This window comes from Drosophila subpulchrella, chromosome 2L (genome assembly GCF_014743375.2).
Source record: "Drosophila subpulchrella strain 33 F10 #4 breed RU33 chromosome 2L, RU_Dsub_v1.1 Primary Assembly, whole genome shotgun sequence".
In the NCBI taxonomy this organism is placed as follows: domain Eukaryota; kingdom Metazoa; phylum Arthropoda; class Insecta; order Diptera; family Drosophilidae; genus Drosophila; species Drosophila subpulchrella.
This window is the reverse complement of record NC_050610.1, coordinates 7,848,322-7,876,306: the sequence shown is the minus strand read 5'-3', so window position 1 is coordinate 7,876,306 and position 27,985 is coordinate 7,848,322. Positions and strand designations below refer to the sequence as shown.

Below are 27,985 nucleotides of genomic sequence, written 5' to 3'. Positions count from 1 at the left end.
TTCAAAACCCCTGTGATTTGTGTGGAACCCCCTGATACATTTTGAAACAATTTGTTTAGGTTTTAGTAATCGTTATAACATTTTATTGGCAACACTTTTGCATCGTTAGATGTACTTAAATCAGGTTAAGTTCACGGCATTTATATTACGCTAGCTTAGGTACTATGTGAGTGGGTTTGTTAAAGCTTCGATTTCCTTGTTGGTTCCACATTGCGCGGCAATAACAATATCATCTAACAGCTGAGGGTCTTCAAGAGGACCAACAGAGCAGTCACTATCGATAAATGAGGAATTGCTTTGAAGTCAGGGCCTGAACCACGACCTGCTATCGCCGTGTAGTCATCAGGTCGCTTGGACTCGCGTTTCTCGGCCTTTTCGCAGAGGTCACCGCAGTTGGCGTGCTCGCAAATGTCGCAGATATTGGACTTGGGCGCCCTATAGAACTGCCTGGCACGGCGAGCTTAAAATTATGAAAGAGCTTTTAAGTAAATGCTAAGTAGTAGGTTAAGTTTTTCAATCTTACCGCTGTCGTAGTAGTCATACATGACCACCGCCACAGGTCGGTGTTTGGTAACCTTGACAGTCTTGTAGGCATGCAAAGTGGGGCAGACCTCCCTTCTGTCCAGGTAATCAAAGTAGATCACCACCTTGGTGTTCCTGTTCTGGGTCTCCACCTTCTTGATGCGCTCACTTGATTCCAAGGTGGGAAGTGTATCCCTGTCCACGACGAATCCACTGGGCAGTTGCACCTCCATCACGGCCATATTGGAGCGTTGCTCATCCTCGCCCGCCACGGAAACAAAGCTGGCACAGGCCGAGAGATGGAGGTAGTCCGCATGGGAGTTCCGATTCACGGTGGGATCGAGTACAAAACGTGGCCAGGCACTGGTCACGTTCGTGTTATATGTATAACTAACTTGGGCGAGGGCCAGCCCACGACCAGTTGCCGAAACACTCAGGTTTTTGAGGTTGTTGGGTAGCTAGAAGTTATTACAGCTAAGTATCATTCACACATGGGACGATTTCTCATTATCATGTTACGGAAATAAGTAGTTTCTCAATATCATCCTCTCTTTTTGTTACATTCTCCTTCATGTTAAATTTCTTGATAGATAATAATTTATAACCCTAACTTTATATAGAGAAATCGACCCCAAGAAATATATTCCTGAACTCACCTCCACAGATTGCAAGGCCAGTGAGTTTTCAGCATTCACATTTATAATCGTTTCGGCACCTTCTCCGTAATGGAAACCAATTTGAAGATTATTGCCCTGACTCGAAAATCGTTCGGCAAACATGAAGAGCGCCTGGAGACCCACCACCGTATCCTGAGAGGCCACAAAGCCACCTCTGGAGTTCCGCTGATCCATCAGCCACTCCAGGACAGGCAGGGCATCTCGCACCAAGTTGTTTTCCAGAAGGGCCAAGGCGGCATAGGCGGAGATCTCGATGTTGACACTACGGGTGGCATTGTACCAGGGTGACTGCTGTTCACCGGCAGGTGCCGTTTTATTCCACCACTTCCGACCATCTTGAAAAAAGTTATTTAAAAATTTAAGTAATTTTACAAAAATAAATTATCTCACCCTTGTTGGTGGCCAACGAGTCCAATCGCTGAAGAAAAGCCGCCTTGGCATTATGATTAGCTTTAGAGAGCACATAGGTGCCCAAGGCCATGGCATGCAGATTATTGGATCCATCCAAGCCTCTGGTGATAAAATCCAGAGCCTTGTTGATGCTGTTCCGGTATTCCGGATAGAGATCCTAAACCAAACTATCAGAATTTCTCTTTCTTAGAATGTGAGTCCTGATACTTACCACATTCTCCATCAGAGCCAGGGTCACAAAGGCAGTCAAACTGATGCCATCGTCGCCGAATCTCTCGAAGGCATCGCCCCGCTCCTCGAAGCCACCATTAGCCGACTGAACACTTCCCAGATAGGTGAGTGCTTTTTGAAGGACATTGCTATCCACTTGGGTGTAAGGAGCCGCTTGGCGAAGGGATCGAGCCACGTAGGCCGTCAGCCAGGTGGAACTCCGCTTGGCATCCAATCCAAAAGCACTGAAAGCACCATTCTCGTGTCGATAATAAAGAATTCTCTGATAGCCCACTGCCAGATTGTTTGTGGCAGCCAGTTCCACTTCCGGAGTGAGTTGCCGAAGGCGCTTTGAAAAGGATATAATAGTATAAAATGGATAATATTATTAAATGATACTAACTTACCCCCAGGTAGCGTAGGGCCATCAGGTTGGGTACAAAGTTAACCATGGTCTGTTCGCCACAGCCCGTTGGCAAAAGGATGAGGTTGTTCAGATTTCCCACCAAGCTGCCAATCAGGTCGCCAACGGCCGAGACTTCGATACGAGTGGACTCCGGAATGGCATTCCTTGGCACCGCAATGGTTACATTCATCCTATTCTGGGACTTTTCTGAGTTCAGGTCAATGAAAAATCCTCTGTTAACCCGCTCTGTGGCCCCTGGATGCTCCACCAGAAGATTTTGCTCCACTGTATCGCCAGCTTGGGAGGAGGCAGCCATTGCCTTGACCAAAAGGGAACCCACTCTCTTGGGAGTTACGATAAAGGCTACTGATCGAGACGATCTACCCGGCACCTGCAGGGATCTACGCCTGTAGAGCTCCACCTCTACAAATGGATAATTTATGTTATAAAAATCTTTACCCTATAAAGGGTAACTCACTTGGTTGGTTGGTGGCCTTGGGATCTAACTGGGGAAAGTCAAAGTCCAGGGCCGAGTTGTAAAATGTGACCTCCACGCTCAAATCGCTGTCTCTGTTGTTGTGCACCACAAATGGAATGGCGATGAGTTCATCTGGCAACAAAAAACGATATTATTTCCCGTTTTTTATTTCCCAAACTAGAACTTACCCCTTTTTATGGAATAGGGCAACTCGGTGGTTATGTAGAACTCTTTGTAGGCTTCCATTTTGCCATTTGCCGGAGACAGTCCCAGGCCATTAACGGGATCCAAAGAAAAAGCGGAAACTACCCAAGAAGTCATCTCACTGGGAATCCTTCGGTGGATAAAGTTCCCTCCATCGCTTCCCGCAGAAATGTTCAGGAAGAGCCACGTATCCGCCGGATCGCGCATCACATGAACCCTTGGATTGTGCCAAAAAGGCTTGGGAGTATAAGAAAAGGCATATCGTCCTTTCCCAGGAGGGAGTGTATTGACTTCGATCTTATGGGCTGGACCTATGTCTGTTTTTCGCACAGTGGTCAGTTTGTCCTCCTCGGGACCGGTGGAAGCATCTCGTCCCAAGGACGGACTGCTCTCAGCTTCCTTTTCGATAAAGTAATCTGTATTGGACATTGTAATAACACCAGATTCTTTGCCAGGTGATCCCATTGGAGTGTTAATATCGTTCAGTTCGTATGAACGCAGGGCATCCATTAGCCGTTTGTGGGTCAAGTCGTGACCACTCCTCAGGGCATTGGCATTTTGGTCCACCAGCATGAGACCCACATAAGAGTAGGGTTTGGTGCTAATGCCTATATCAATATCTTGGCCAGGAGGCGCTCTGATTGGAGCCTCGATTTGTACCTAAATTATATGATATGGAGTCAAGTAAAGAAAGTAAATAAAATCTTAAAGCCCTTACCGCATTAAGCAGCTTTTCCTCAAACTGTATGACCTGCTCATCATAAACAAACTCTCCATTTACTACAGTGTATACCAAAAGCTTGGCTCTAGGCATCATTGCAAATGGTGCAAGAAATTTGATGGTGTGAAAAGTGCCTTGAGCCACCTATAAAAAATATTAATAAGTAACCATAAAAAATCTTAAATAACATATAACTTTTCAACTTACATCCACACTACGAGATAGAATAATATCGCCACGACCGACCACCTGATACATAAAATATTTAATCGGCTCAAAAGAGCGCACCACCACAGATATTTCTTGATTAACAGTGGGTCTGAAAAGTATAAAGTTATAAGAAATACATTTATATAATCATCTTCCGTATTCGTACTCACCTGTCGTTCAACACTTTAGCAGTTATATAGTTTTTGCTGTGCAGATGTTTTCTCGGGATCTTTCCCACCTCACTAATCACACCTTGGTAGTCTACAATAATGGAATGAAATTCATCTTGATCTCCAATTGGAACCGTAAACTTCATCTTTATCTCGCCACTGGCATCTAAACTGTAGGAAGTACGATTATACATCTCACTGCTGCCATAAACATTGGTCAAATAGGCGGTGATCTGCGGATTAAAGTCCCTCAGTTGGCTGCCATCATTTCGAGCAATGCGAGCCTGGAAAGTATTTAATTTTAGATATTTGTAAATTAGGTAACCTTTGACTACCCACTGTAGCTTCAAATGGCACTCCAGGAATATAGTAACTGGGCACTTTGATAGCCTCCACACGGTAGTGATTTAAGTGCAGGGTCAAAACTGTTGAATAGTTTTGCACCGAACCAGTGGACTTCTCCTCAACCAGGGCATCCAAAAGATACTGCCTCTCGTAATCCTGCTTCAGATGCAGCTCATTCTCTATATCGAACTCAAAGTAGGCATTGCCATCAATGGGCACAACTTTTCGAGTGATGAGATCATTAACAAAAGGTTGGAGCGAGCCAAAGAAAGTGGGATATATGGATAGCGTGGCCTCACCCACAATTGGCTGACCGAATGCATAGCTAGTTGAAGAAAGGTGATGATTATCCTATTAACTTTTAATGGGAAAATAGAATACTTACTGCGCCCTGACAGTGGCAGCTATTTTTCCATCCTTATAAATAGCATGCTTGGGAGTATCTATATCTACCACGAATTTGGGCAGTATATGATCGAGTATCTCAAATGTTTGTGTATGAGTTTGTTCCGATACTTCCACGACTACAGACCAGGTCCCAAAACGTGGGTAGTCCGAAAGGCGAAGTTCGTTCGAGTAAATCGAATTGGTCAGCCGAATGTCCTTGTAGCTCCGTATAATATTATCACCCGAATCCTTGATATCCACATGCGCACGTCCATAGCCGCGAGCTGGTTTCAGATTGGCATCCAAAATGAGCACTCTATAGTGAACCAGATCCCCCGGTTTGTAGATGCTCTTATCCGTCTGAATCAAAACCGTATGTTGCTTGGACTCGAAGTGCAGCTGAGTCTCGTTGGTAAACTGAACTCCCCCAAGTCCTTCGGCAGTAAGACGATATCTGTCTGTTTTTAGGGCGGGAATCTAATGATGATTTTAGGTTAAGTACAAGACTTTTGGTAAAGATTTATTTAAACCCACCTCAAAATGAAGTAGTTGTGTGGAAAAGGGTCGCAGCTCCACGGTCTTAAAGTCCGTGTAAGAGCTTCCCAGAATCCCCACTTTGAATGTGGCTGATTCAGGAGCATTGTGCAAGCTCACGGCCACATGAAATTGCGAATTCGGACGCAATGTATTAGGGGCAATAATTGAGTACAGGCTGTAATATTTTTAAGAACGTTAAACAATAAATTGATAAATAAAATTCATAAAGTATACAAAAGACTGAAAAAAAATTGAAAAATTCCAGCAAATAAAATTGTTAAATAAAACTAAAAAAAAATAGTAAGCATCAGCGGGCTTGGTTTAAAAGTTCAGAAAATAAAAAAAAGTAGATAATAATTTATATTGTAACGCTTACAATTACTTTGTTATTTTTCATACTATCGATCCCTAGTTTTGGAATTTCGGTAACACCATTTTCATTTACTTAAAAACAATGTACCCCTCCACCTAACGACTGCCTTACAGAGAGCTAACAAAAAGAGCTTCAGATTTAATGTTCGTAGATAAGTGGCTTACACCTATGCTGCTATGCTATCTGAATCTTTTCTTCGCTATTCATTCACGCGTCTAACGGAAGACAATACCCCAACCCGAAAGAGGGTATTGTACTTTAACTCTCCGCTCGGGTCAGCATCAATCGCTGCGGTACGGCATTTGTCGGAAATGGTTGGATGTGGTTGGTGGTTCGGGTCGGGGTTGTGGGAAGTGCGGCAGAGTGGCTCGAGCTATAACTATTTTTGTGTGGTTTTCTCTTGACTCTTTTTCGTAATGCAGAATTTGGAAGCTTTTTGAATGAGCCAAGACAAACAATTGCAGCTGATGATCAAAGACATTGGGTCTCATTTAAATACGGTTTTTATAATGGGAATTTTGTGCTACCTATTAGGGTATTATAAAATCAGCATTTACTCTTAAAATCACATTCGACATTAGTAACTAATCATGGATCAAAGTAGGGGATTAAAAGAAAGATCTTAATGTAGTTTGGAATTTCGAAATAGAAAACCAAGTGATGTTAGGTAACTTTTATAAAAATGTGAACTTTTTCTCAAACTCCCCATCAATAAAACCTCTCCATAAAACAATGTTGTTCAAGCCTTGTTAGTCTTTTAACTTAGCTTTTCTATTTAGTAATCGTTTTTGTCGCTACTTATACCCTGCTGCTTTCGGTAGTAAATTTGGGGCTATCTATTTAGTTGGTAGCAAAATTGCTAAATATATGAAGTGCCCCCTAAGTGTGCCAGCTTTTGGCGTAACTCACAGTTTGCCGCCTGTTCTAATTCCAATTGGTGTGTCGGGTCTAACCTGTTCCCACCAAAAAATTTTCTTTTGTGTTTATATCACGTTTGTTAGCCTAAAAAAACAGGTGCCCTTGGCGGTGGTCGGTCTCGCAAAACGGTTTTCAGCCAGCAGGTAAATGGCAAAAACAATTTCGCTTTTGCTCAAATTGGCCGCAAAATGCAGGCTTCAAGTTTCCAGTTGCAGTCGCGATGTTCCACCTGATTGATTCTGCCATGGGGTGTTAAACGAATCTAACCAGGTGATTTTCATAGCCGATCCGCTCTTTTTCGATCCGGGTTCGATTGATTGAAATTCACCCACATGAGCTGGCAAATTCAAGCCTTGAATGAGTGCCCCATATATGGTAGCAGATTGAACTCGAGCCAACTCAATGACAGATCATGAATTTAAGAAGAAAGATGAGGAAAGCACTCAGAAGGAGACGCCTCCAGTGGAACTGCCATTACTCGATCAATCACAGTTCTTGGTAAACCTCTACATACATAGCTGAATAAATTCGCAAAGTGATTATAAGATCGCCTCGACTGGTCAGCTTTCAAGGTGAGCCATCGGAAATGGGTACACAAGTAGCAATCCGTGTTTATGTGTCACCTCAACCAGCAGCATCAGGGTGAATCGAGCGGGTAAGACAATGATTCCGTTTAAAAAGTAGTTAAAACTTCTAGACATTCTTAATAATATCAACATATTTTCGGTTTTTTAAATATAATATAATATTTTAAAATGGACCTGCGGGTTCCCAAAAAATTTTTAAATTACAAAGAACAAAAGAGTAACTACAAGTATCTTTTCCCATGTACAAATTTCTAAATATATATATTACTGACATTACTCAAGTCTAATATTTTTCCTTTTCCATCGAAATGCATTTCCTTTTTAGCATCTTCCCACCTTGCATCACCCTAACCAGTTAAATATGCGTAGGCACACTCAAATTCGCCTCCAAAAACTGCGTTGGCTTCGGGTTATTTCATCTCCAGACTTGTTTCGGTCTCGTCAGCTTATTATGACAGTAATAAAACCCAGGGCTAATTTCTTGATTACATGTTGTTAATTACAGATCTGCGTGTCGGCAGAGTCCCGAAATTCACACTGATCTGTCGAGTTCGTCGTCTAAGTCATTTGTTTTCCTGGCTTCATCTGGAGTGGAGTGATGTCATTCCGCGGCATTATAATATGTTTCCATTTTTCGTTTGCTTTTTCAATGTGTCACCCGTAGGGGTGATGTGTCTGTGTTATACTAACCCCTGGGCCGATGTTTGGTAGAATAAACAAGCGGTGACTAAGATCAGCACTGGAATAGATCCCAAATCCGCTCCCTGGAGGCGCATTTTTTGCTTTTTCCTTTGAATCACGTTAGCAAAATTAAATGTAAACACGTTTTCTCGATTGTTGAATTGTGTATTGGCATCACATATTAAAACCAAAATCAAGTCGAACTTTATTGCCGTGGGCAGGCGCTTTGCTCTCTCTCACTCGCACGCCCACTGTACGTATACGTATCGCCCTCTCACTCGCGATTGCAGCAGCACCAAAAGCACCGCAGATTGCCCAAGACGAAGTGCGCGTTTTTGGAGCGACTTTACTCGCTTTTGCTTTTTTAAGCGATTTTCACCTTTGCCGCGGAACGCTCGCGATCACCTGTTGTCCGCTTGAAAGCTCACCGCCAACTGATTTCTCAAGTCGCCGATCGCTCTTGCAATGTTTGAATTCTCACAGTAGTTCAGTTGTCGCAACAAACTCAAAAATAAAAACAATGTGCAAAGGAGGCTTACTTTGACTAGACGAAGCTTTTATACCCTAGCTAAGTAAACTTTATGATGCAGATATAAAATTAAAAAAATATTTATTTTTAGTGCATACAAATATGCATACTACTTAAATAAATTATGAGTACATAAATTGATCAGATATTCCTAATACAGCTATTTTGTTTGATATTTTGTATGAATATTTGACTAATTTGGATTTTTATAAAGCTAAAAAAATGCAATATTTTTGAATCAAGGCGCCAAGTGTTCTTTCTCTTCTTTATTATGAGTCATAATTTTCCCGATCTGGTACTCAGTTTTTAGTACGCTTTAAAGCTCTTCACGGTACGGGGTTGGTTCAATGCTAAGCTATGACCCGAACCATATTTATAAGTTGTTGCTATGCAGAATGGGGGTCAAAGAGAAAGCCGAGGTTGGTGTTACCAGCTCAGGAAAATTATGACTGGAAAATTTGAATCCGCAAAACAGGACCCAATCATAGGCAATTTGAAATAGTGGACACCTAATTAATCGATACGCAATTAAGTTCATCATCTAGTTCCTCTAGTTCTAACTCCTTGCCCTTCTGTATCAAATCTAGTACCTTATCGGCTTTCAATATATTTAAAAATAAAAAATCTTATCGTCATTAAATTCAACAAATGAATAATTGTTATGTCACCGTTTTAAAAGCACATTGAGAATACGCATTTATTTTTAACGAATTGTACATTCACATCACTGCTTAATTCACCTCCTCGGTAACCTCGAAAAGCTGATGGGTCATCTCAGTGTTTCCTACAGCTTCCTCGTACTGCTGGCGGTGCTCCATCTCAACCGGATACCAATCGGTGGGTCTACAGGTGCGTCTGAAGCGATCGCAAAAGGTGCCAGTGCTCTGGAACAAGTAGTAAAATCCATAGCCAGGTATTGCCAGAATTGGTAACCAAACCAGTATGAATGATATCACAATGATCACCGCTGAGAAGTGGCTGATGAAGGTGAAACCTATTCCTACCAGCTATTAAAAAAATAAAACTGTTAAGCTTATACAAAACTACAAAGAAAGACCATAACAAACCAGACAAAGCACTAAAATAATTGGAACTATGAATCGAAGAATGAAAACCTTCCAGGAAGCAAAGGGCTGCCCCAACATAAACTCAATATCCCGCTGGAAACGTGTTCGGCCGTAGATCCACAAAACCACCAAAATAAGCAGTAGGTGAAGTAGACTGTGTGAGACAAGGGCATCACTGCCAAGACCAAAAAAGAAAGACATTCCATGCTGGAAAATATAAAACACTGATTAGTACATACAAAGTGTTTTTCAAAAAATAGTCAATACAATTTTGTATATTAAAGTTTAAACATCATTGTTTAAATAAAATTAAATATCAAGTACTCACGTTCGAGCAAAATATAAGTGAACATAATGCAAGGCCACCAATTAGTCCGAATGTTACCTCCTGCTTTCTCTCTCTTAGTTTTTCAAACTCGTCAAACAAACTTTGCAGAATAGTGAAAATTTGCGTTGTCTGTAATGGAAAGCAAATATTAGGAAAATAGTTCAAGTCTAAGGTCGTTCACTTACTATTTAAGCAATGTCGAAATTATATGAATAAATTGTTAATTTTTTGACCAAGGTTTTAGACTGTCAATGTCAATGAAACTTACACTAGTTAATGGTGCAGTTCCAAATTTAACATATTTTTGTATTCATGTTCTTTAAGCAACTGATTTCAAATGTGAGTGCGTTAAGGGTGGAACTTGATATTTTTTATGTAAGTTAGAAATTCATTTATGCCTCCGTATTGTTAAATATCATTACTCACACTTCTGATATTAATATTGATAAATTTAACAAGCGACTATGATTCTGTTGTTATATTGATAATACCTTAATAATAGGTATTTCTTTAATAAATTATTTACTCACCATCACAATAAGAGCAGCCATGAATAACATAGTATAGTAAATAAAAGTCCAGAGATTCGCCCAACCCATTGTTGATATGACAGAGGCACCGGACAAAAACAACAGCCAATCCTTCATCACATAGGTTGTAGCGTCATCGAGCTCTACAAAATGTAAAATGTAACGATTGCTCAAGATAATACTAAACATTATAGAAGTTGATTACCTCTAAAGTAGTGATCCAGCATAAAGGAAACCATGCCAAACATAATGAAAATAAAGATCTGTCCAAAGGAAATAATCCAACTATACGACATAATGTCTGTCTTAAACCCATTAAAACTGGAGAGCGCTATCACGCTGCCCCATCCAGCTCCAAAAGCTTGTAGGGCTATTATAAATGACGAGATACTTCCCATAGCTAAGTGCTCTAAATCTAGAGTCATATATTTGTTTAGCCCCAGAAGAGCTCCGGGGAGAAAGAGGAAGCGCACAAAGCACACTAAAAGAAGAACCAGGGTCCCAATTACCATATGGCGTATAAATTTTCCAAACTTCTCCGTTTCCGAGAATTTGTAAAAGATAAGTGCAACTATCGCCCAAGACAAAAGGAAAAGACCCAGAAAATGCCAGGATAGCTCAAATTTCTGCTCCGGATATCCTATTTCTTCGCTGAAGTGGTTTCTGAAAAGAACGAATTATTTATTTAAGTACTCATACTTCATATTTTGAAACTAGGTGTATTATTAGTAACCGCGATCTATGATAATAAATGTATGTATGTAGTTTTTATTAAAAAATACTTACTCAAAGTAGAGAACGGAAGGTACATGAAGTGCAGTGCTGTAAAAATCCGTGTCGTTTATGTTTTCATCAAATATCTCTGTTATGTTACAAATCTGAAAAATTTAAAAATATATTATTTTGAACTTACTATTTTTTTTACAAGTTTCTTACTGTTGATTTCCCACCGGACACATTATGCCAAGATTTAAAGCCTTCACAGCTCCAAGGTAAAGTGGGTCGAAAAGAATTGATCATGAAGAGTAGCGGGATAGCAGCAAAAATGCTGTAGTAAATGAGCATGGAGATAGTTAGAAAAGCGCTCACATATCCCATGCCTGAAAATCAAATTTTAATAAGTTAATATTAATATCTATCTATCATTTTCACTCGCTTACCTTTAAAGAAAGGTGACACCCGAAAGGCTGAGATAAAGCCACTGCTGGAGAACTGCCCCATAAAGGAGTGAATGACCATGATGGGAACTAAATATATCACCATATAGACAAAGTACGGCAATATTCCAAGAACTAAAATAAGCAAAAAAAAATAATTAAAATTATTTCTGAGCCATCGTGTCAGAAGTCAATTTAGTAGGTAGCAAAATGTCTTAGCAGCGCAACGCCCCTAAAAAGATAAGCCTAACTCGGGAGCTTATCAGCCTTATAACACAGATAGAGCGCTATTTGCTTCCATTACTTACTGCCCAATTCAAAGAAATACCAGTACGAGGCTGCAAAAACATCAAGCTTCAGAGCTAATCCAAAGCAGGCAAATATATAGTCCGTGGGTTTTTCCCACTTCCCTCGATTTAGATCGGGAGAAAAGGGCTTTAGCCCAGTGCCGTACGATGTTTCGTACACCATGCTGCGACGACTTTATGTATTATCCGGGCACAAAAGATGTGAGGGATTTCCGAAAGGTTTTTTATATGGTCACGATTTGATTTTCTACGCCGATGGAAGTAATATTATGTGTACAGCGAACGATCCGCCAGCGTTTTTACTTTAAATTGACGGACTAATTAGTAGAACCGATGCCGGCGAACTGAATCCGATCCCAACGGCAAGCCGATGTTTAGCTCATCCCGCTTTACTCAGAGGCTTATGCCCTATCACCGGCGATTCATGCTTGATCTTCAGTCAAATATCAAATATTATGAAAATATATTTATTAATAATAGAGTATTATTCTAGTCCAAACATTTTACACAAGTACTTAGATAATCGTAATAATAAGCCTCTTAAGCTGAAAAAAAGTTAATTATTTCCCGAAATAATGTTATAAATTCTGTAAGGGTATTTCCATTTCCAACCATTAATAGTATTCTCTGCTTTTTGTTTTAAATGCACACTATCAGAGCTCTTATTTTTGCGACTGTCTCACTTGCGCTCGCTTATCGTCGTACACTGCCAAGTTCATTTCGATGAGAGAACTGCAAACTGATATTTTGGGTGACAAACATCCGCAATGTCATCAAAACCCGGGGAAAACTCATTGAGCAATGGAAAATCAAATAATAAGTTTCCGCCATTGCTGTAGATTTCAATTATTACGTGTTCAATCAGTGGCAAGTTCTATTTAATAAAGCGTTCAATTTTACTGAGCTGTACATTGATAATTGAAAGATAGACTCGTACTATATTTATGCTATGAGTTTCATGAATTTTAAACACATGAAATAAAAATAGTCCAGTTTACACAACACACACAAATTCATGAAATGATATCAGCCGAACTGTCGATCATTTGCAATTAATGTAGAGCTCTTTAGAGTAAAGTAGGCATTGCCTCAGCATTTAATGCATTGTGGCTGAATTCATAGTCAACTTTTGAGTGTTATCGAATACATGAAAAGGTTTTTATGAAAACACGAATTTGCTTATTGCTTGAAATAATTTTATGAAATAGGCATAGCATAAAAACAGATTCAATTATGGAATTAGTAGTCTACCTCTAATCAAGTTTGCTTAATTATGTGTGCGGCTATTAGGAACATTTATTAAGAGTAATTATATTTGATAACCTCAGTGAACTTTCAAATCTATTAAAAGTATTTCATAATTTATGTGTATAATTAAAACGTATTTATTTTGAGATAGTTTTACTTGTAAGGGTGGTTCCGATTAAAGACTTTAGGAAGGAACTTAATCCCTTAAGAACTTTAACCAGACAGTGAAACTGAAAATTTAAAGCTGGGGTCCTCAGAATTTTGGGTAAACTTTTTAATTGTTGTACAACAAAACTAATAAGAATTGTATACTTTAACTAAAGCAATTTTAATTTACTTTATTATATTCTGCCAAGTTAATTTCGGTGCCAGAACTGCAAACTGATATTTTGGGCTGACAAACATCCGCAATGTCATCAAAACCCGAGGAAAACTCATTGAGCAATGGAAAATCAAAAAATAAGTTTCCGCCATTGCTGTAGATTTCAATTATTACGTGTTTAATCAGTGGCAAGTTCTATTTAATAAAGCGTTCAATTTTACTGAGCTGTACATTGATAATTGAAAGATAGACTCATTCTATATTTATGCTATGAGCTTCATGAATTTTAAACACATGAAATTAAAATAGTCCCTGTTTACACAACACACACAAATTCATGAAATGATATCAGCCGAACTGTCGATCAATTGCAATTTATATAGAGCTCTTTAGGTAAAGTAGGCTTTGCCTCAGCATTTAATGCCTTGGGACTGAATTCATAGTCAACTTTCGAGTGTTATCGAGAACATGAAAAGGTTTGTATGCAAACACGAATTTGCTTATTGCTTGAAATAATTTCATAAAATAGGCATAGCATAAGCACCGATTCAGTTATGGAATTAGTAGTCTACCTCTAATCAAGTTTGCTTAATTATGTGTGCGGCTATTAGAAACATTTATTAAGAGTAATTATATTTGATAACCTCAGTGAACTTTCAAATCTATTAAAAGTATTTCATAATTTATGTGTATAATTAAAACGTATTTATATTGAGATAGTTTAACTTGTAAGGGTGGTTCCGATTAAAGACTTTAGGAAGGAACTTAATCCCTTAAGAACTTTAACCAGACAGTGAAACTAAAAATTTACAGCTGGGGTCCTCAGAATTTTGGGTGAACTTTTTAATTGTTGTGCAACAAAACTAATAAGAGTTGTATACTTTAACTAAAGCAATTTTAATTTACTTTATTCTATTTTTATTTTTTGGTTATTATTGATACAGTTGTTTCGTGCAAATGTCATTATATTATTACTTAGTTCACCTCCTCGGTAACCTCAACAAGCTGGTGAGCCTCAGTGTTTCCCACAGCTTCTTCGTACCTTTGGCGGTGCTCCATCTCAACCGGATACCAATCGGTGGGTCGACAGCTGCGTCTAATGCGTTCCCAAAAGCTGCCAGTGTTTTGGGATAGGAAGTAAAATCCATAGCCAGGTATTGCCAGAATTGGTAACCACACCACAATAATGCCCATCACAAGGAACTCCATTGAGACGTTAGAATGATCTTCTATGGACCATCTTATTCCTATCGGCTAGTATAAGAAAATACAAATTTAAGCTTTTAAAGGACTTTAAAGAAGTTATTAGTCTATAACAAACCATACAAATCAATAAAACGATTGGAGCTATGTAACGGAGTATATAAATCTTCCAGGGTGCAAAAAGCTGACCCAACATAAATTCAATATCTCGCTTGAAACGTTGTGGGCCATAGATCCACAAAACCACCAAAAGAAGTAGTACATGCAGCAGAATGTACGAGAAAGTGGCAGCAGAATAGAAACAAGCAAAATAAGTAATACCATGCTGGAAAATATAAAAACATTAAGTTTACATTATGAAATACACAATAAGCCTAAAGTTATAACACCCATGTAGAGGATAATAAAAATTTGGACAAGAATGTATAACGCTGCAAAAGAATATTGACGACCCTATAGAGTCTACCTGTTCTTGATCAGTATCACTAGTCATGTCCGCTAGTGCGTCTATTTAAAATTTAAAAAGCTACCGATCTAAAACTTTCGCAGTCTTCATAAAATATGTGCCCGAAAATCAAATTTGAAAACAGTCAACGATAGTATAAAAGCTATTGACATGGAATTTTGTTTTGTTTTGTTTCTTATACCTTGATCAAATGTACTATAGTAAGAAAAGAAAAAACAGGTCGGAAAAGGTCAAAACTTAATGTTTTTTATTTTATTCATACTATAATTCGTGTATAAAAGTTATATATTTCCCATTTCTCAGTTCTGAATAACTTGAGAAATATTTGGTACTTACATTTGTGCAAAAAAAAATGGAACAGAATGCAAGCCCAGCAATAAGGCCAAAGGTAACCTCCTGTTTTCTCACTCTAAGTTCCTCAAACTCATCGAACAAACTTTGCAATACTGTGAATATTTGAGTCGTCTGAAATGATATAAATGTATTTGAATACTTAAATAACTTATAACTTGTATCTATGGTGAGAAAATCGGCTTATCAAAAGTCGACGTGAGCAATGAAAAAAGTCGTTAAAAATAAGTGTACACGTTTTTCACACTTAAAAAAAATCGATCTGTCGAAGTGGATAATTATGCCGACCTATTTAGGAATTTAGAGACATCGCTCAATTTGTATTTACAAGATGTCTACTTTAGTAGTGTTTTAATAAACAGACAATATTTACTTGTATACATCAACGTACTATTAAAATAATAGCCGCCATTAATAACGTAGTATAGTAAATTATAGTCCATAGGTTTGGCCAACCCATTGTGGATAAAGCACTGGCACTGGACAAAAACATCAGCCAAACGTTTAATACACGTTTATCAGAAGCGTCAGCAAGCTCTGAAATTTTGAATATCATGTTTAGAAAAGTTTGTGAATTGGAAAAATTGTCATTACCTCTGAAGTGCTGTTCCAGCATACAGGCAACCAAGCCAAACGTAATGAAAATAAAGATCTGTCCAATGGAAATTATCCAACTGTACGACATTATGTTGGTCTTGAACCCATTAAAGCTGGACAATGCTATCACACTGCCCCAGCCAGCTCCAAACACCTGTATAGCGATGAAAAATGTTGAGGCAGTTCCTAAGGCCCAGTTATATGGTTTGGGAGCTATATATTTGCCTAGCCACGACAAATCTCCTGGGAGAAAAAGAAAGCGTACAAAGCACACTAAAATAAGAATGAGTGTGCAAATAACCATGTAACGTAAAAATTTTCCAAACTTCGCTGTATCCGAAAATTTATAAAAAATAAATGCAATTACTGCCCAAACTAGAGCGAAGAGGACCACAAAATGCCAGGACAGCTCATAGGCATCATTTATTTCCGGCACTCCCCCTTTCCCTCGCAAACCGTCAAAGAAACTCCTACAAAATTAAAACAGAGAAATTTGTTACTGCCACTACTTCCTATCTGAAGAGTATAAGTTAAGCTAGGCCTATGACAAAAAAAAAGAAAAGAAGCTAGCTTCGACACGCCGAAGTTTTTATACCCTTGCATATCGTTTCCGTGGTAGCATTGTATCTACAGAGCTTTGCGATTTTTAGGTAACTAAAAACTGATTACAAAAATTTTAAGATAGTGCTCAACTTTAAATTATTACCGTGTACGCTTACCGAAAACGAAATATAACGGTCTGTGTATTACTTTGACATTAATTATCTGATCGTTCCTATGGCAGGTATATGATGAAGTCGTCCGATTTGATTTAAATTTGTTTCAAAAATTGGGAAATATTAAAATAATGCAGAGTATAAGTTAAGAGTAAAAGTTCATATGTCAAAAAACACCTGACTTATAATTTTTTTCGTTTTACAAAATTTTTGTGTGATAATTTATATGGGAGCTAAGGATGTAGTCGTCCGATTTGGCTCGTTCTGAATTATATACTACCTGCAATAAAAATAAGACTTCAAAACTGAGAGACCAGTTTTCGTAGAAACGGACAGACGGACATGGCTAGATCGACACGTTTAGTGATGCTGATCACGAATCTTTACACTTTATGAGTCGGAAACGTCTCCTTTACTGCGTTGCAGACTTCTGACCGAAATCATTATACCCTCTGCAAGCATAAGAGCTCTTATCATTTAAAAAAAAATGTTACTAAAAAAAATTTACTTTGCTAACAAATTAAATTTAATAATTTTAACAATTTTTAAATATAATTGTCTACTTACTCATAGTAAAGCACGGAAGGTACATGAAGTATTCTTTTATCTGTAGCGTTTTGAATTTCAGAATACTCCCCACTAATTGACTCATTGCATATCTTGAAGAACAAAGAAAATTGTATTATTATTTTATTTGGGCTTTTCTCCCAAATTTCCTACTGTTAATCGTCCAGAGGTCGCATTAAACCAAGATTTTAAGCCTTCACAACTCCAGGGTAAAGTGGGTCGGAAAGAGTTTATTATAAACAATAGCGGAAGAGCAGCATAAATGCTATAATAAATGAGCATTGAGAGAGTCAGGAAAACGCTTAGATATCCCATGCCTAAAATAAAGTTTTAATATAAAACATTTAATATCTGTGTCTACCCTTGCTAGAGACTTACCTTTGAAAAAAGGCGACAGGCGAAAAGCGGAGATAAAGCCGCTGCTGGAGAACTGGCCCATAAAAGAGTGTATGAATATGATTGGAACCAAATAAATTACCACATACACAAAATACGGCAATATTCCAAGAACTAGAAAGGTAAACTTATAATAGAACTGAACACGACTCGTCTAAGAAATAATTCTCAAGCTATAAAACTTAAAGAAACTAAAATTTTAAGACATTGTATTTATCTCTTATATTTAATATTTCACTACCAATGTTTATTTTTCAAATGGAATTAAAGCGCCATACAAAGTCATTAAACTCAAATTCTAAATTTAGTTCAGTAATTGCATTCAAGCTGATCTGCAGCGTAACGCCCATAAAAAGATTAAGCTAACCCTGGAGCTTGTTTGCCCGGTTATATAATATAAGAAAAGCGCAATTCATTTGCATTACTTACTGCCCATATCCCAATGAAAATAGTACGTTATATCAAAGACATCCATCTTCAAAGCTAATCCTAAGCAGGCAAATATATAGTCCGTGGGTTTTTCCCACTTCCCTCGATTCAGATCGGGAGAAAAGTTATTTTTCCCAGTGCCATACGTTGTTTCATATACCATTTTGCTAATTGGGGATTTTTAAGTGTTTTTATAAATGCACGATACAATTTTTCAACGCGACAGAGGTAATTTTATGTGTACCGCAAACGATCCGCTAGCGTTTTTCTTTAAATAGGCGGATTAAATGGTAGACCCGATGCAAGCGAACTGAATCCGATCTCGACGGCAAGCCGATGCACAGCTCATTGCACTGGACTGAGATGCTCATACTACTTATTATATTTTGGGGCGTCACAGAAATCGTCTCAACTTAAATAGACTTAAATAGATTCAAAGATTAAAATTGAAAACATATAATTTTTTCCGCTGGTCACGCCGAAATTTGTTAAGGTCGGACCACAAAATAAGACTTTTCTGAGATCGAAACGACATTTCCAAAAAGCATTAATAAAAGCTGTACATTAAATGATTTATTGATTTTTGGTCCTTGTATATAAACATATATAATGGTTTTTAAATTTTCGTATTGCTTCTTAGTTCACATCTTCTATAACTTCAAAGAGCTGGTGGGTCTCAGTGTTTCCTACAGCTTCCTCGTACTTCTGGCGGTACTCCATCTCAACCGGATACCAATCGGTGGGTCGACAGGTGCGTATAAGGCGTTCCCAAAAGCTGCCAGTGTTTTGGGATAGGATGTAAAATCCGTAGCCAGGTATTGCCAGAATGGGTAACCACACCACAATAATGCACATCACAAGGAACTCAATTGAGACGTAAGAATGATCTTCTATGGACCATCTTATTCCTATCGGCTAGTATAATGAAAAGAGAAATTAAAGCTTTTGCAGACATAAAACAAGTTATTAGTCTATAACAAACCATACAAATCAATAAAATAAATGGAGCTATGTAACGGAGTATGTAAATCTTCCAGGACGCAAAGTGCTGTCCCAACATAAACTCAATATCCCGCTGGAAACGTTGTCGGCCGTAGATCCACAAAATCACCAAAAGAAGCAGTAAATGGAGCGAAATGTTTGAGATAGCGGCATCAGAATAGAAAGAACAAAAGTATGTAATACCATGCTGGAAATATAAGCGATTAAAAATATAAGTTTGGGAAATTGTCGATTAGCCCAAAGTTATTATACTCTGCATAGGATATTATAATCTTCGTTAAAATGTTCGAGCACTGTGAAAGACAACTTTCGACCCTATAGAGTCTACCTATTCTTGATCAGTATTACTAGTCATTCCGTTGGGAACTTAGATCAAAAGCTATTAATCCAAACTATTTGCCAAAAACAGTTCTGATTGGAGGTGTATATCCTATAGCTGGTATAGGAACAATCGGGTAAAAGCTATTGACATAAAACATTAAACAACAGATAAATATTGCAAAAATTTTAAAAATTGATGTATTATATTTTAATTTGGGTAATTTGTGGGTTACTTAAGCTCCGTCTTGCTAAGGGTATTTTCCGTTATCGTTTTTTAAGAGCTTGAGAAATATTAAGTACTTACATTTGTGCAAAAGAAAATGGAACAGAATGCAAGCCCAGTAATAAGGCCAAAGGTAACCTCCTGTTTTCTCTCTCTAAGATCCTCGAACTCGTCAAACAAACTTTGCAAAACAGTAAATATTTGAGTCGACTGAAATGAAAAATATATACTTGAATATTTAAATAACTTATAACCTTTATCTATGGTGAGAAAAATCGGTTAATTGAAAGTCGAGTTGAATAATGAAAACAAGCGTAAAATAAAAGTTAACACGTCCCTTGCACTTACAAATAATTTTAATTTCTCGAAAATCGAACTGTCCAAAGTGTATAGTTTTGACGATTTAATTTAGTAATTTGGTTAAATCACTCGATTTATATTTTCAAGATGTTTATTATAGTAGTGGTACAATAAACTAAAATTATTTAATTGGACACATCAACTTACTATCGAAATAACAGCCGCCATTAATAACGTAGTATAGTAAATTATAGTCCATAGGTTTGGCCAACCCATTGTGGATAAAGCACTGGCACTGGACAAAAACATCAGCCAAACGTTTAATACACGTTTATCAGAAGCGTCAGCAAGCTCTGAAATTTTGAATATAATGTTTAGAAAAGTTTGTGAATTGGAAAAATTGTCATTACCTCTGAAGTGCTGTTCCAGCATACAGGCAACCAAGCCAAACGTAATGAAAATAAAGATCTGTCCAAAGGAAATTATCCAACTGTACGACATTATGTTGGTCTTGAACCCATTAAAGCTGGACAATGCTATCACACTGCCCCAGCCAGCTCCAAACGCCTGTATAGCGATGAAAAAGGTTGAGGCAGTTCCTAAGGCCCAATCATATGGTTTTGGAGCTATATATTTGCCTAGCCAAGACAAATCTCCTGGGAGAAAAAGAAAGCGTACAAAGCACACTAAAAGAAGAATGAGTGTGCAAATAACCATGTAACGTAAAAATTTTCCAAACTTCGCTGTATCCGAAAATTTATGAAAAATAAATGCAATTACTGCCCAAACTAGAGCGAAGAGGACCACAAAATGCCAGGACAGCTCATAGGCATCATTAATTTCCGGCATTCCCCCTTTCTCTCGCAAACCGTCAAAGAAACTCCTAAAAAATTAAGAAAAATTTGTAATTGCCATACATTTTTATCTGGAGTGTATAAACTAAGTTAAGCTTATGTTCAAAGAAAAAAATACTTTGAAATATAGTTTTAAGCAAGAGTTGTTGTCAATTTAAGAAAAATTTATTCAATTCAATTTCCTTTAATCACAAATTAAAATTAATAAATTTATAAAATGTGGAATTAATATTAAATGTCTACTTACTCATAAAAAATTACGGAAGGTACATGAAGATCCTTAATTGTAGCGTTTTGAATTTCAGAATGTTCCCCATTAATTGTCTCACTGCATATCTTTAAGAACAAAGAATTTTATTATTTTTTTATTTGTTTTAGTTGTTCCTACTGTTGATCGTCCAGAGGTCGCATTAAACCAAGCTTTTAAGCCTTCACAACTCCAGGGTAAAGTGGGTCGGAAGGAGTTTATTATAAACAATAGCGGAAGAGCAACATAAATGCTATAATAAATGAGCATTGAGAGTGTCAGGAAAACGCTCAAATATCCCATGCCTAAAATAAAGTTTTAATATAAAACGTTTATTATCTGTGTCTACCCTTGCTGGAGACTTACCTTTGAAAAAAGGCGACAGGCGAAAAGCGGAGATAAAGCCGCTGCTGGAGAACTGGCCCATAAAAGAGTGTATGAATATGATTGGAACCAAATAAATTACCACATACACGAAATACGGCAATATTCCAAGAACTAGGAAGGTCGGTTAAAATGATAATAATTTAGTCATCTTTTAGATCTTAAACTCATATTTTAACTGCACAGTCTCGTCTATGAACTTAATCTAACGCTTTACAATTAAAAGTAATTAAAATGTTTGTATTTATCTCTTTTTTTATAATTTTCTTCCAATGTTGTTTTTAACAAACGAAAATTAGGCGCCATACAAACACATAAGAATCAAGTTCTAATTTAAGTTCAGTAATGGCATTCAAATTGATCAGCAGCGTAACGCCCATAAAAAGATTAAGCTAACCCTGGAGCTTGTTAGACCTGTTATATAAGATAAGAAAAGCGCAATTAATTTTGATTACTTACTGCCCATATCCGAAAGTAAATAATACATAAAGTCAAAGACATCCATCTTCATAGCTAATCCTACGCAGGCAAATATATAGTCCGTAGGTTTTTCCCACTTTCCTCGATTCAGATCGGGGGAAAATACCTTTTTCCCAGTGCCATATGATGTTTCATATACCATATTGCTAATTGGGGACTTTTAAGTGTTTTTTATAAATGCACGATTCAATTTTCTTTATGTGTACCGCAAACGATCCGCTAGCGTTTTTCTTTAAATAGGCGGATTAAATGGTAGACCCGATGCTAGCGAACTGAATCCGATCTCGACGGCAAGCCGATGCTCAGCTCATCGCACTGGACTGAGATGCTCATAATACTTATTATATTCTGGGGCGTCACAGATATCTCTTCCTACTAAAAAACCTCTCAACTTAAATAGACGGTTTAAAATCTATATTGAGTGAAATTTATCCAAATCACATAAAAGCTGCGTTCCACTCTGGATTAAATCTAGCAGTATACCAAAATTTGAAAATTGGACTTAAATCCAATTCGAAGCGTAAGGTTCATTGCAGTAAAATGGTTAACCTGCCTGTACTTGCATTGCCTCCAAGCCACTGGTAGTACCAATATTCTTATTTTTATATCCGTTACTCGTAGAGTTAAAGGAAATACTAGATTCGTCGGAAAGTATGTAACAGGCCGGAGGAAGCGTTTCCGACCCCATAAAGTGCATATAATCTTGGTCAAGCCATGTCCGTCTGTCCGTATGAAAAATTAGATCTCGGAAACTATAAGAGCTAGAATGTTGCGACTTGGCATGCAAATTCTTTGGTTTCCTGTGCAGCGCAAGTTTGTTTCAGCTGAGTGCCACGCCAACTCAAACGGCCACAAGCGACCATAACATTAAAACACGTCCAGCGCCCCGCATTTAAAAAAATATTTTGTAAAAATGTAAATGAGAGTTTTTTCTCATTACCAAAACCCTTCTACATGCCAAAAGTTTTTGAAATCGGAACAGTCATCAAATCGGAACAGCCAAATAAAAATCAATATTTTGCCAATTCCATCGAGACTACACACACATGCAGCAAATCAGCTACTTTCACCAATACACCAGTAAGCCGCTAGGGGCGCTATGGGCTAGCTGGTGTTTTAGGCTAGGTGGCGCTTAAAGGCGCTAGCCCCAAGCAATCATATCTCCATCCCTCTGGCACTCTTTTTAGCTGAGTAGCGGGTATCTAATAGTCGAGACCATTGATTATAGCTTTTTTTCTTGTTTATTCCCGTTACTATCAAAACTGAAGCGATCACATTTTCGTAGATTAATCTTTTAACACGACACGCCGAAAATTCTTAAAATCGGACCATTAGTTAAAAAGTAATGAACATCGTCAATGGCATCACAGCCAGCAGATAAAAGTGAGAAGTGTAAAATGTACAAATTTAAAGCAAATAAACTGTGAAAAGTATATTTATGTTGAAGCTGTTGCTGAGTAACGGGCATCTGATAGCCGAAGCACTGGACTATAGCGATTCATCCTGTTTTGTTCTGTAGTTAGAGGGCTCGGGGAATAGGTCTTTTGAATCCCGAATTCTTTTTTCGATTCCTTATAGAATGGTATTTTTTAGGTGGTTACACTAAAAAACCGTGTAGGTATACCATCAAGTTTGATTAACTATCCGGATTTTATTACCGCTACTGTATATAAAAGTCTTGTAAAAGTACGCATTTTTCATGTTGGAAACCGAAAACCGTTTTTACCATTTGAATTTATTTCTGATTTCATGCTACTTAGTTTACATCTTCTATAACCTCGAAGAGCTGGTGGGTCTCAGTGGTTCCTACAGCTTCCTCGTACTTCTGGCGGTAGTCCATCTCAACCGGGTACCAATCGGTGGGTCGACAGGTGCGTTTAAAGCGATCGCAAAAGGTGCCAGTGCTTTGGGATACGTTGTAAAATCCGTAGCCAGGTATTGCCAGAATGGGTAACCACACCAGAATTATGCACGTCACAAGGATTATTTTAGAAAAAAAAGTGAGGTTCAATATGGACAAACCTATACCTGACAGCTAGTAAAAAAAGCATCAACTTAAGTGTTTGTTAAAAAAATTAAGTTATAACTCAAGACAAACCATACAAATCACTGAAAAAATTGGAGCTATGAACCGGAGCATGTAAATCTTCCAGGAGGCGAATGGCTGACCCAACATAAACTCAACATCCCGCTGGAAACGTTTTCGACCGTAGATCCATAAAATCACCATTAATAGCAGTAAATGGAGCACACTGTGTGAAATAAGGCCATCAATAGTGAAATCAATGAAATAATCAATACCGTGCTGGAAAATATAAAACAAGAGTAAGTTTAATTCAATTTTGAACATTATTCAGTTGGTTAAGAGCCTATTTTAATTTTACGTTCTTACATTTGTGCAGAAGAAAACGGAACACACTGCAAGACCACCAATTAGGCTAAAGGTAACCTTTTGTTTTCTCACTCTTAGTTCGTCAAACTCATCAAACAAACTTTGCAATACAGTGAATATTTGAGTAGTCTGAAAGGGAAATTAATTTATTAAATTATTTAAATTTATTTATTAATAAATAATTTGTTTTAATAGTAAACATTGTTTATTAAGTTCTGCATGAATATTGACTTATTAAAGAATTACAAATTTGTAAATTAATTTTTCTTCGCCAATTGTTTTTAAAGTATTGAACTTTATTAATATTTAACAAGTGAGAACGCTATAGTCGAGTACCTCGACTATCAGATACACGTTACTCAGCTTAAGGGACCAAAGGGAAATGGAGATATGCAAGCAGCAAAGCGAGATTTAAATACGCCACCTACCGGCGGTAGACAGATTTAAGCGTTATGGGCGTTAGAGTGGGCGGGGCCAATTTTTTTTGGATCAATCGATAGGTATTGACGAGATCAATACATTTCAGTTAAAATTTTTTATTTAGCACGAAAATTGTGGGCGCCACCGGCTTGGGCGGTTTGTGGGCGTTATAGTGGGCGTGGCATATTCGCGTGACAAAATTGCGCTGCGTACAAAGCTACGGAATCTAAATCTGAGATCCCGATTCTCTATCTTTGATAGTTTCCGAGATATCCACGTTCATACTTACGATTTTTTGAAGTTTGTGGGCGGTTTGTGGGCGTTAAAGTGGGCGTGGCAAACTTTTTTTTGGGTCAATCGATAGATGTTGATGAGAACAATACATTTCAGTTAAAATTCTTATTCTAGCATCAAAACTGTAGGAGCCACAGTTTTGGGCGGTTTGTGGGCGTTAGAGTGGGCGTGGCACTCTACTGAAACAAACTTGCGCTGCGCAGGAATCTCAGGAATCCGCATGCCTAATCCCAGTATTGTAGCACTTATAGTTTCCGAGATCTCAGCGTTCATACGGACAGGCGGACAGACGGACATGGCTAGATCGACTCGGCTAGTGATCCTGATCAAGAATATGTATACTTTATGGGGTCGGAAACGCTTCCTTCTGCCTGTTACATACATTCCGACGAATCTAGTATACCCTTTTACTCTACGAGTAACGGGTATAAAAACAAGTCAAATGTTTGCATCGCTGTAAAGGAGACATTTCCGACACTGAGAAGTATATATATATATTTGTAATTCTATTTTAGTATCTTTAAGTTAGTATCTTAGTTATAAGGGAATTCTTGCAACATTTGTTTTTAATTTAATTATAACCACCTACGACACGGCAAAAGTCAGTAGTCAATATAATCAATTATAGTTTTCCTGCCTGTTTTATATTAACTTAAGAAATTTGCTTTTTTACTTTGACAATTATATTCAGTCCCTTGGTTTGAATAAAAGGACGACGGTGAATGGAAAATAATGCCAAAATCACTTACTATAGAAATAACAGCCGCCATTAACAATGTAGTATAATAAATAAAAGTCCACAGGTTTGGCCAACCCGTTGTCGATAAAGCACTGGCACTGCCTAAAAGCATTTGCCAAATATTGTTTACGTATGTTTTATCAAAATCTTCAACAAGACCTGAAATTGTAATTCTATTGTTTAGTAGAGACTTTGAAAAATTAAAAATAACCATTACCTTTGAAGTATTGCTCCAGCATAAAGGAAACCATTCCAAACATAATGAAAATAAAGATCTGTCCAAAGGAAATAATCCAACTGTACGACATTATGTTGGTCTTGAATCTATTGAAACTGGACAGGGTTATAACACCGCCCCATCCAGCTCCAAACGCTTGTGTAGCGATGAGAAACGACGAGACAGTACCCATAGCCCAATCCCTTGGTTTTGGAGCTATATATTCGCCTAGCCACGAAAGACCTCCAGGGAGAAAAAGAAAGCGCACAAAGCACATTAAAAGAAGAATCAGTGTCCCAATAACCATGTAGCGTATAAATTTTCCAAACTTCGCAGGCTCCGAAAATGTATAAAAAATAAATGCAATTACTGCCCAAACTAGAGCGAAGAGGCCAACTAAATGCCAGGATAGCTCATAGTCATCATTAATATCCGGATTTAGTCTTTCTCGCATACTGTCAAAGTGATCCCTACAAATTTAAAACGAAAGATGTTAAATGTTATTCAGAGAAAAAATACTTCCAAATATTTTGTACTAAAGGATCAACTGTTTTACGCTTGGAAAAAATTTGCAATAATACTTACATAAAGAAGAGCGTGGAAGGTACATGAATTATTTTATAACCTGAGTTGTTTTTGAATTCGGAATACTCCCCACTAATCGAAACATTACATATCTTAAAGATTTAAGAAAATAGTATTATTTTTTGGATATTTATTTAAACATATTTCTTACAGTCGATCGACCCGAGGTAGTATTGAACCAAGATGTTAAGCCTTCACAACTCCAAGGTAGAGTGGGTCGAAAAGAGTGTATTATGAAGAAAAGCGGAAGAGCAGCATAAATGCTATAATAAATTAGCATTGAGAGAGTCAGAAAAACGCTCACATATCCCATGCCTAAAATCAAATTTTGATATAATACGTTTAATATCTGTGTCTACCCTTGCTAGAAACTTACCTTTAAAAAAAGGAGACAGGCGAAAGGCGGAGATAAAGCCGCTGCTGGAGAACTGTCCCATAAAGGAGTGCATGACTATACTTGGAACCAAAAAAATAAACACATGCACAAAATACGGCAATATTCCAAGAACTATGAAAGATCGTTAAGAATAATAAAAGTTTAGTCCTCTTGTATGTCTAAAACTTTTTGTAAAACTGAAGCCAGTATCCCAAAAATTTACGTACTCGCAATGTTTGGGCATGGTTTATACCTTTTTGTTTAATGCATTACATAAAATATTATTTTTTAACAAAGAAAAAAAATGTGCCAACAAACTTATAAAACTCAAGTCTATATATAGTATTAAATTTGATGCTGATCAGCAGCTCAACGCCCCTAAATGATTGGGACAAACTATAGAACGAGGCTCTATAAAAAAAAACCAAACAAAAGAGATAGTTCTAGTCGTTTTTATTACTTACTGCCCATATCGTGGGTCGTATAATAAGTAGTATCAAAAACATCCAGCTTTAGAGCTAATCCAAGGCAGGCAAATATATAGTCAGTGGGCTTTTCCCAATTCCCTCGATTCAGATCGGGAGAAAAGGCCTTTTGCCCAGTGCCGTACGAAGTTTCGTATACCATAGTGTTATTTATGAAATTAATAAGTGCTTTTATATATGCACGGCTATGGAGGCTGTATTTTGTGTGCAGCAAATGATCCGCGAGCGTTTTACTTTGAATAGACGAATTAAATAGTAGAACCACTACCGGCGAACTGAATCCATTACCGACAGCAAATCTATTCCAACGGACTGAGATGCTCATCCTTTAAATTAGGCTATTTATGTTTGCTCTTCAATTTAGTTTGGACTTGCATTATTTTAGTACGGACACTATTTTAAAATATTATTATATTTTAGGGCCTACTTGTGCAAAAAAGTATAAAACATTTTTTGTTTTACATATTAAACTTTTAAGGGTATTTTTATTGTCTACCACATATTTTCTTCTCTGGCATTTTCATTTAAATTAATACTAACGGAGCTGTCATATCTGCGCCATTTTACTTTTGTTCGTTTACATTGTCAAGTTCATTGCGATGAGGGAACTACAAT

General features: G+C 37.5%; 5 protein-coding genes across 13 annotated transcripts; all 5 read right to left on the bottom strand.

Moving 5' to 3' along the window:
- Positions 1-54: 54 nt before the first annotated feature.
- LOC119546991 (CD109 antigen) lies at positions 55-7,932 on the bottom strand. The gene is made up of 15 exons (XM_037853652.1): positions 7,847-7,932; positions 5,276-5,453; positions 4,740-5,218; positions 4,349-4,679; positions 4,010-4,293; positions 3,837-3,948; positions 3,627-3,773; positions 2,893-3,568; positions 2,705-2,836; positions 2,228-2,649; positions 1,822-2,169; positions 1,590-1,767; positions 1,179-1,534; positions 524-980; positions 55-460 (listed from the first exon to the last, which is right to left on the bottom strand). Exons 1-15 carry the CDS (start codon positions 7,930-7,932, stop codon positions 234-236), a joined length of 4,413 nt encoding a protein of 1,470 aa, XP_037709580.1. The 3' UTR covers positions 55-233.
- Positions 7,933-9,097: 1,165 nt separating this feature from the next.
- LOC119548444 (sodium- and chloride-dependent neutral and basic amino acid transporter B(0+)-like) lies at positions 9,098-11,919 on the bottom strand. Its single transcript, XM_037855706.1, has 9 exons — positions 11,757-11,919; positions 11,452-11,583; positions 11,228-11,391; positions 11,078-11,169; positions 10,497-10,954; positions 10,292-10,434; positions 9,762-9,890; positions 9,434-9,640; positions 9,098-9,373 (listed from the first exon to the last, which is right to left on the bottom strand). The coding sequence occupies exons 1-9, from the start codon at positions 11,917-11,919 to the stop codon at positions 9,098-9,100; spliced, it is 1,764 nt and encodes a 587-aa protein (XP_037711634.1).
- Positions 11,920-14,259: 2,340 nt separating this feature from the next.
- Positions 14,260-18,344, bottom strand: LOC119546550 (sodium- and chloride-dependent neutral and basic amino acid transporter B(0+)-like). 4 transcript variants are annotated; one of them, XM_037852906.1, is made up of 9 exons: positions 18,052-18,344; positions 17,605-17,736; positions 17,380-17,543; positions 17,227-17,318; positions 15,941-16,413; positions 15,738-15,883; positions 15,332-15,460; positions 14,648-14,854; positions 14,261-14,580 (listed from the first exon to the last, which is right to left on the bottom strand). In XM_037852906.1, exons 1-9 carry the CDS (start codon positions 18,212-18,214, stop codon positions 14,302-14,304), a joined length of 1,785 nt encoding a protein of 594 aa, XP_037708834.1. In that variant the 5' UTR covers positions 18,215-18,344; the 3' UTR covers positions 14,261-14,301. The 4 variants fall into 4 exon arrangements, with proteins under 4 accessions (XP_037708833.1, XP_037708834.1, XP_037708835.1 ...); XM_037852907.1 differs by having other exon boundaries at positions 14,410-14,580; positions 14,653-14,854; XM_037852905.1 differs by having other exon boundaries at positions 14,260-14,580; positions 15,738-16,413.
- Positions 18,345-18,602: 258 nt separating this feature from the next.
- LOC119546551 (sodium-dependent noradrenaline transporter-like) lies at positions 18,603-22,139 on the bottom strand. Of its 3 annotated transcripts, none has more exons than XM_037852910.1 (9): positions 21,842-22,139; positions 21,365-21,496; positions 21,140-21,303; positions 20,999-21,087; positions 20,308-20,780; positions 20,105-20,250; positions 19,679-19,807; positions 19,034-19,240; positions 18,603-18,966 (listed from the first exon to the last, which is right to left on the bottom strand). In XM_037852910.1, the coding sequence occupies exons 1-9, from the start codon at positions 22,002-22,004 to the stop codon at positions 18,688-18,690; spliced, it is 1,782 nt and encodes a 593-aa protein (XP_037708838.1). In that variant the 5' UTR covers positions 22,005-22,139; the 3' UTR covers positions 18,603-18,687. The 3 variants fall into 3 exon arrangements, with proteins under 3 accessions (XP_037708838.1, XP_037708837.1, XP_037708839.1); XM_037852911.1 differs by having other exon boundaries at positions 18,777-18,966; positions 19,039-19,240; XM_037852909.1 differs by having other exon boundaries at positions 20,105-20,780.
- Positions 22,140-23,578: 1,439 nt separating this feature from the next.
- Positions 23,579-27,630, bottom strand: LOC119546992 (sodium- and chloride-dependent neutral and basic amino acid transporter B(0+)-like). 4 transcript variants are annotated; one of them, XM_037853653.1, is made up of 9 exons: positions 27,350-27,630; positions 26,886-27,017; positions 26,661-26,824; positions 26,510-26,601; positions 25,925-26,394; positions 25,718-25,866; positions 24,255-24,383; positions 23,961-24,167; positions 23,579-23,897 (listed from the first exon to the last, which is right to left on the bottom strand). In XM_037853653.1, the coding sequence occupies exons 1-9, from the start codon at positions 27,510-27,512 to the stop codon at positions 23,619-23,621; spliced, it is 1,785 nt and encodes a 594-aa protein (XP_037709581.1). In that variant the 5' UTR covers positions 27,513-27,630; the 3' UTR covers positions 23,579-23,618. The 4 variants fall into 4 exon arrangements, with proteins under 4 accessions (XP_037709581.1, XP_037709582.1, XP_037709583.1 ...); XM_037853654.1 differs by having other exon boundaries at positions 26,886-26,960; XM_037853655.1 differs by having other exon boundaries at positions 23,706-23,897; positions 23,966-24,167.
- Positions 27,631-27,985: the final 355 nt, after the last annotated feature.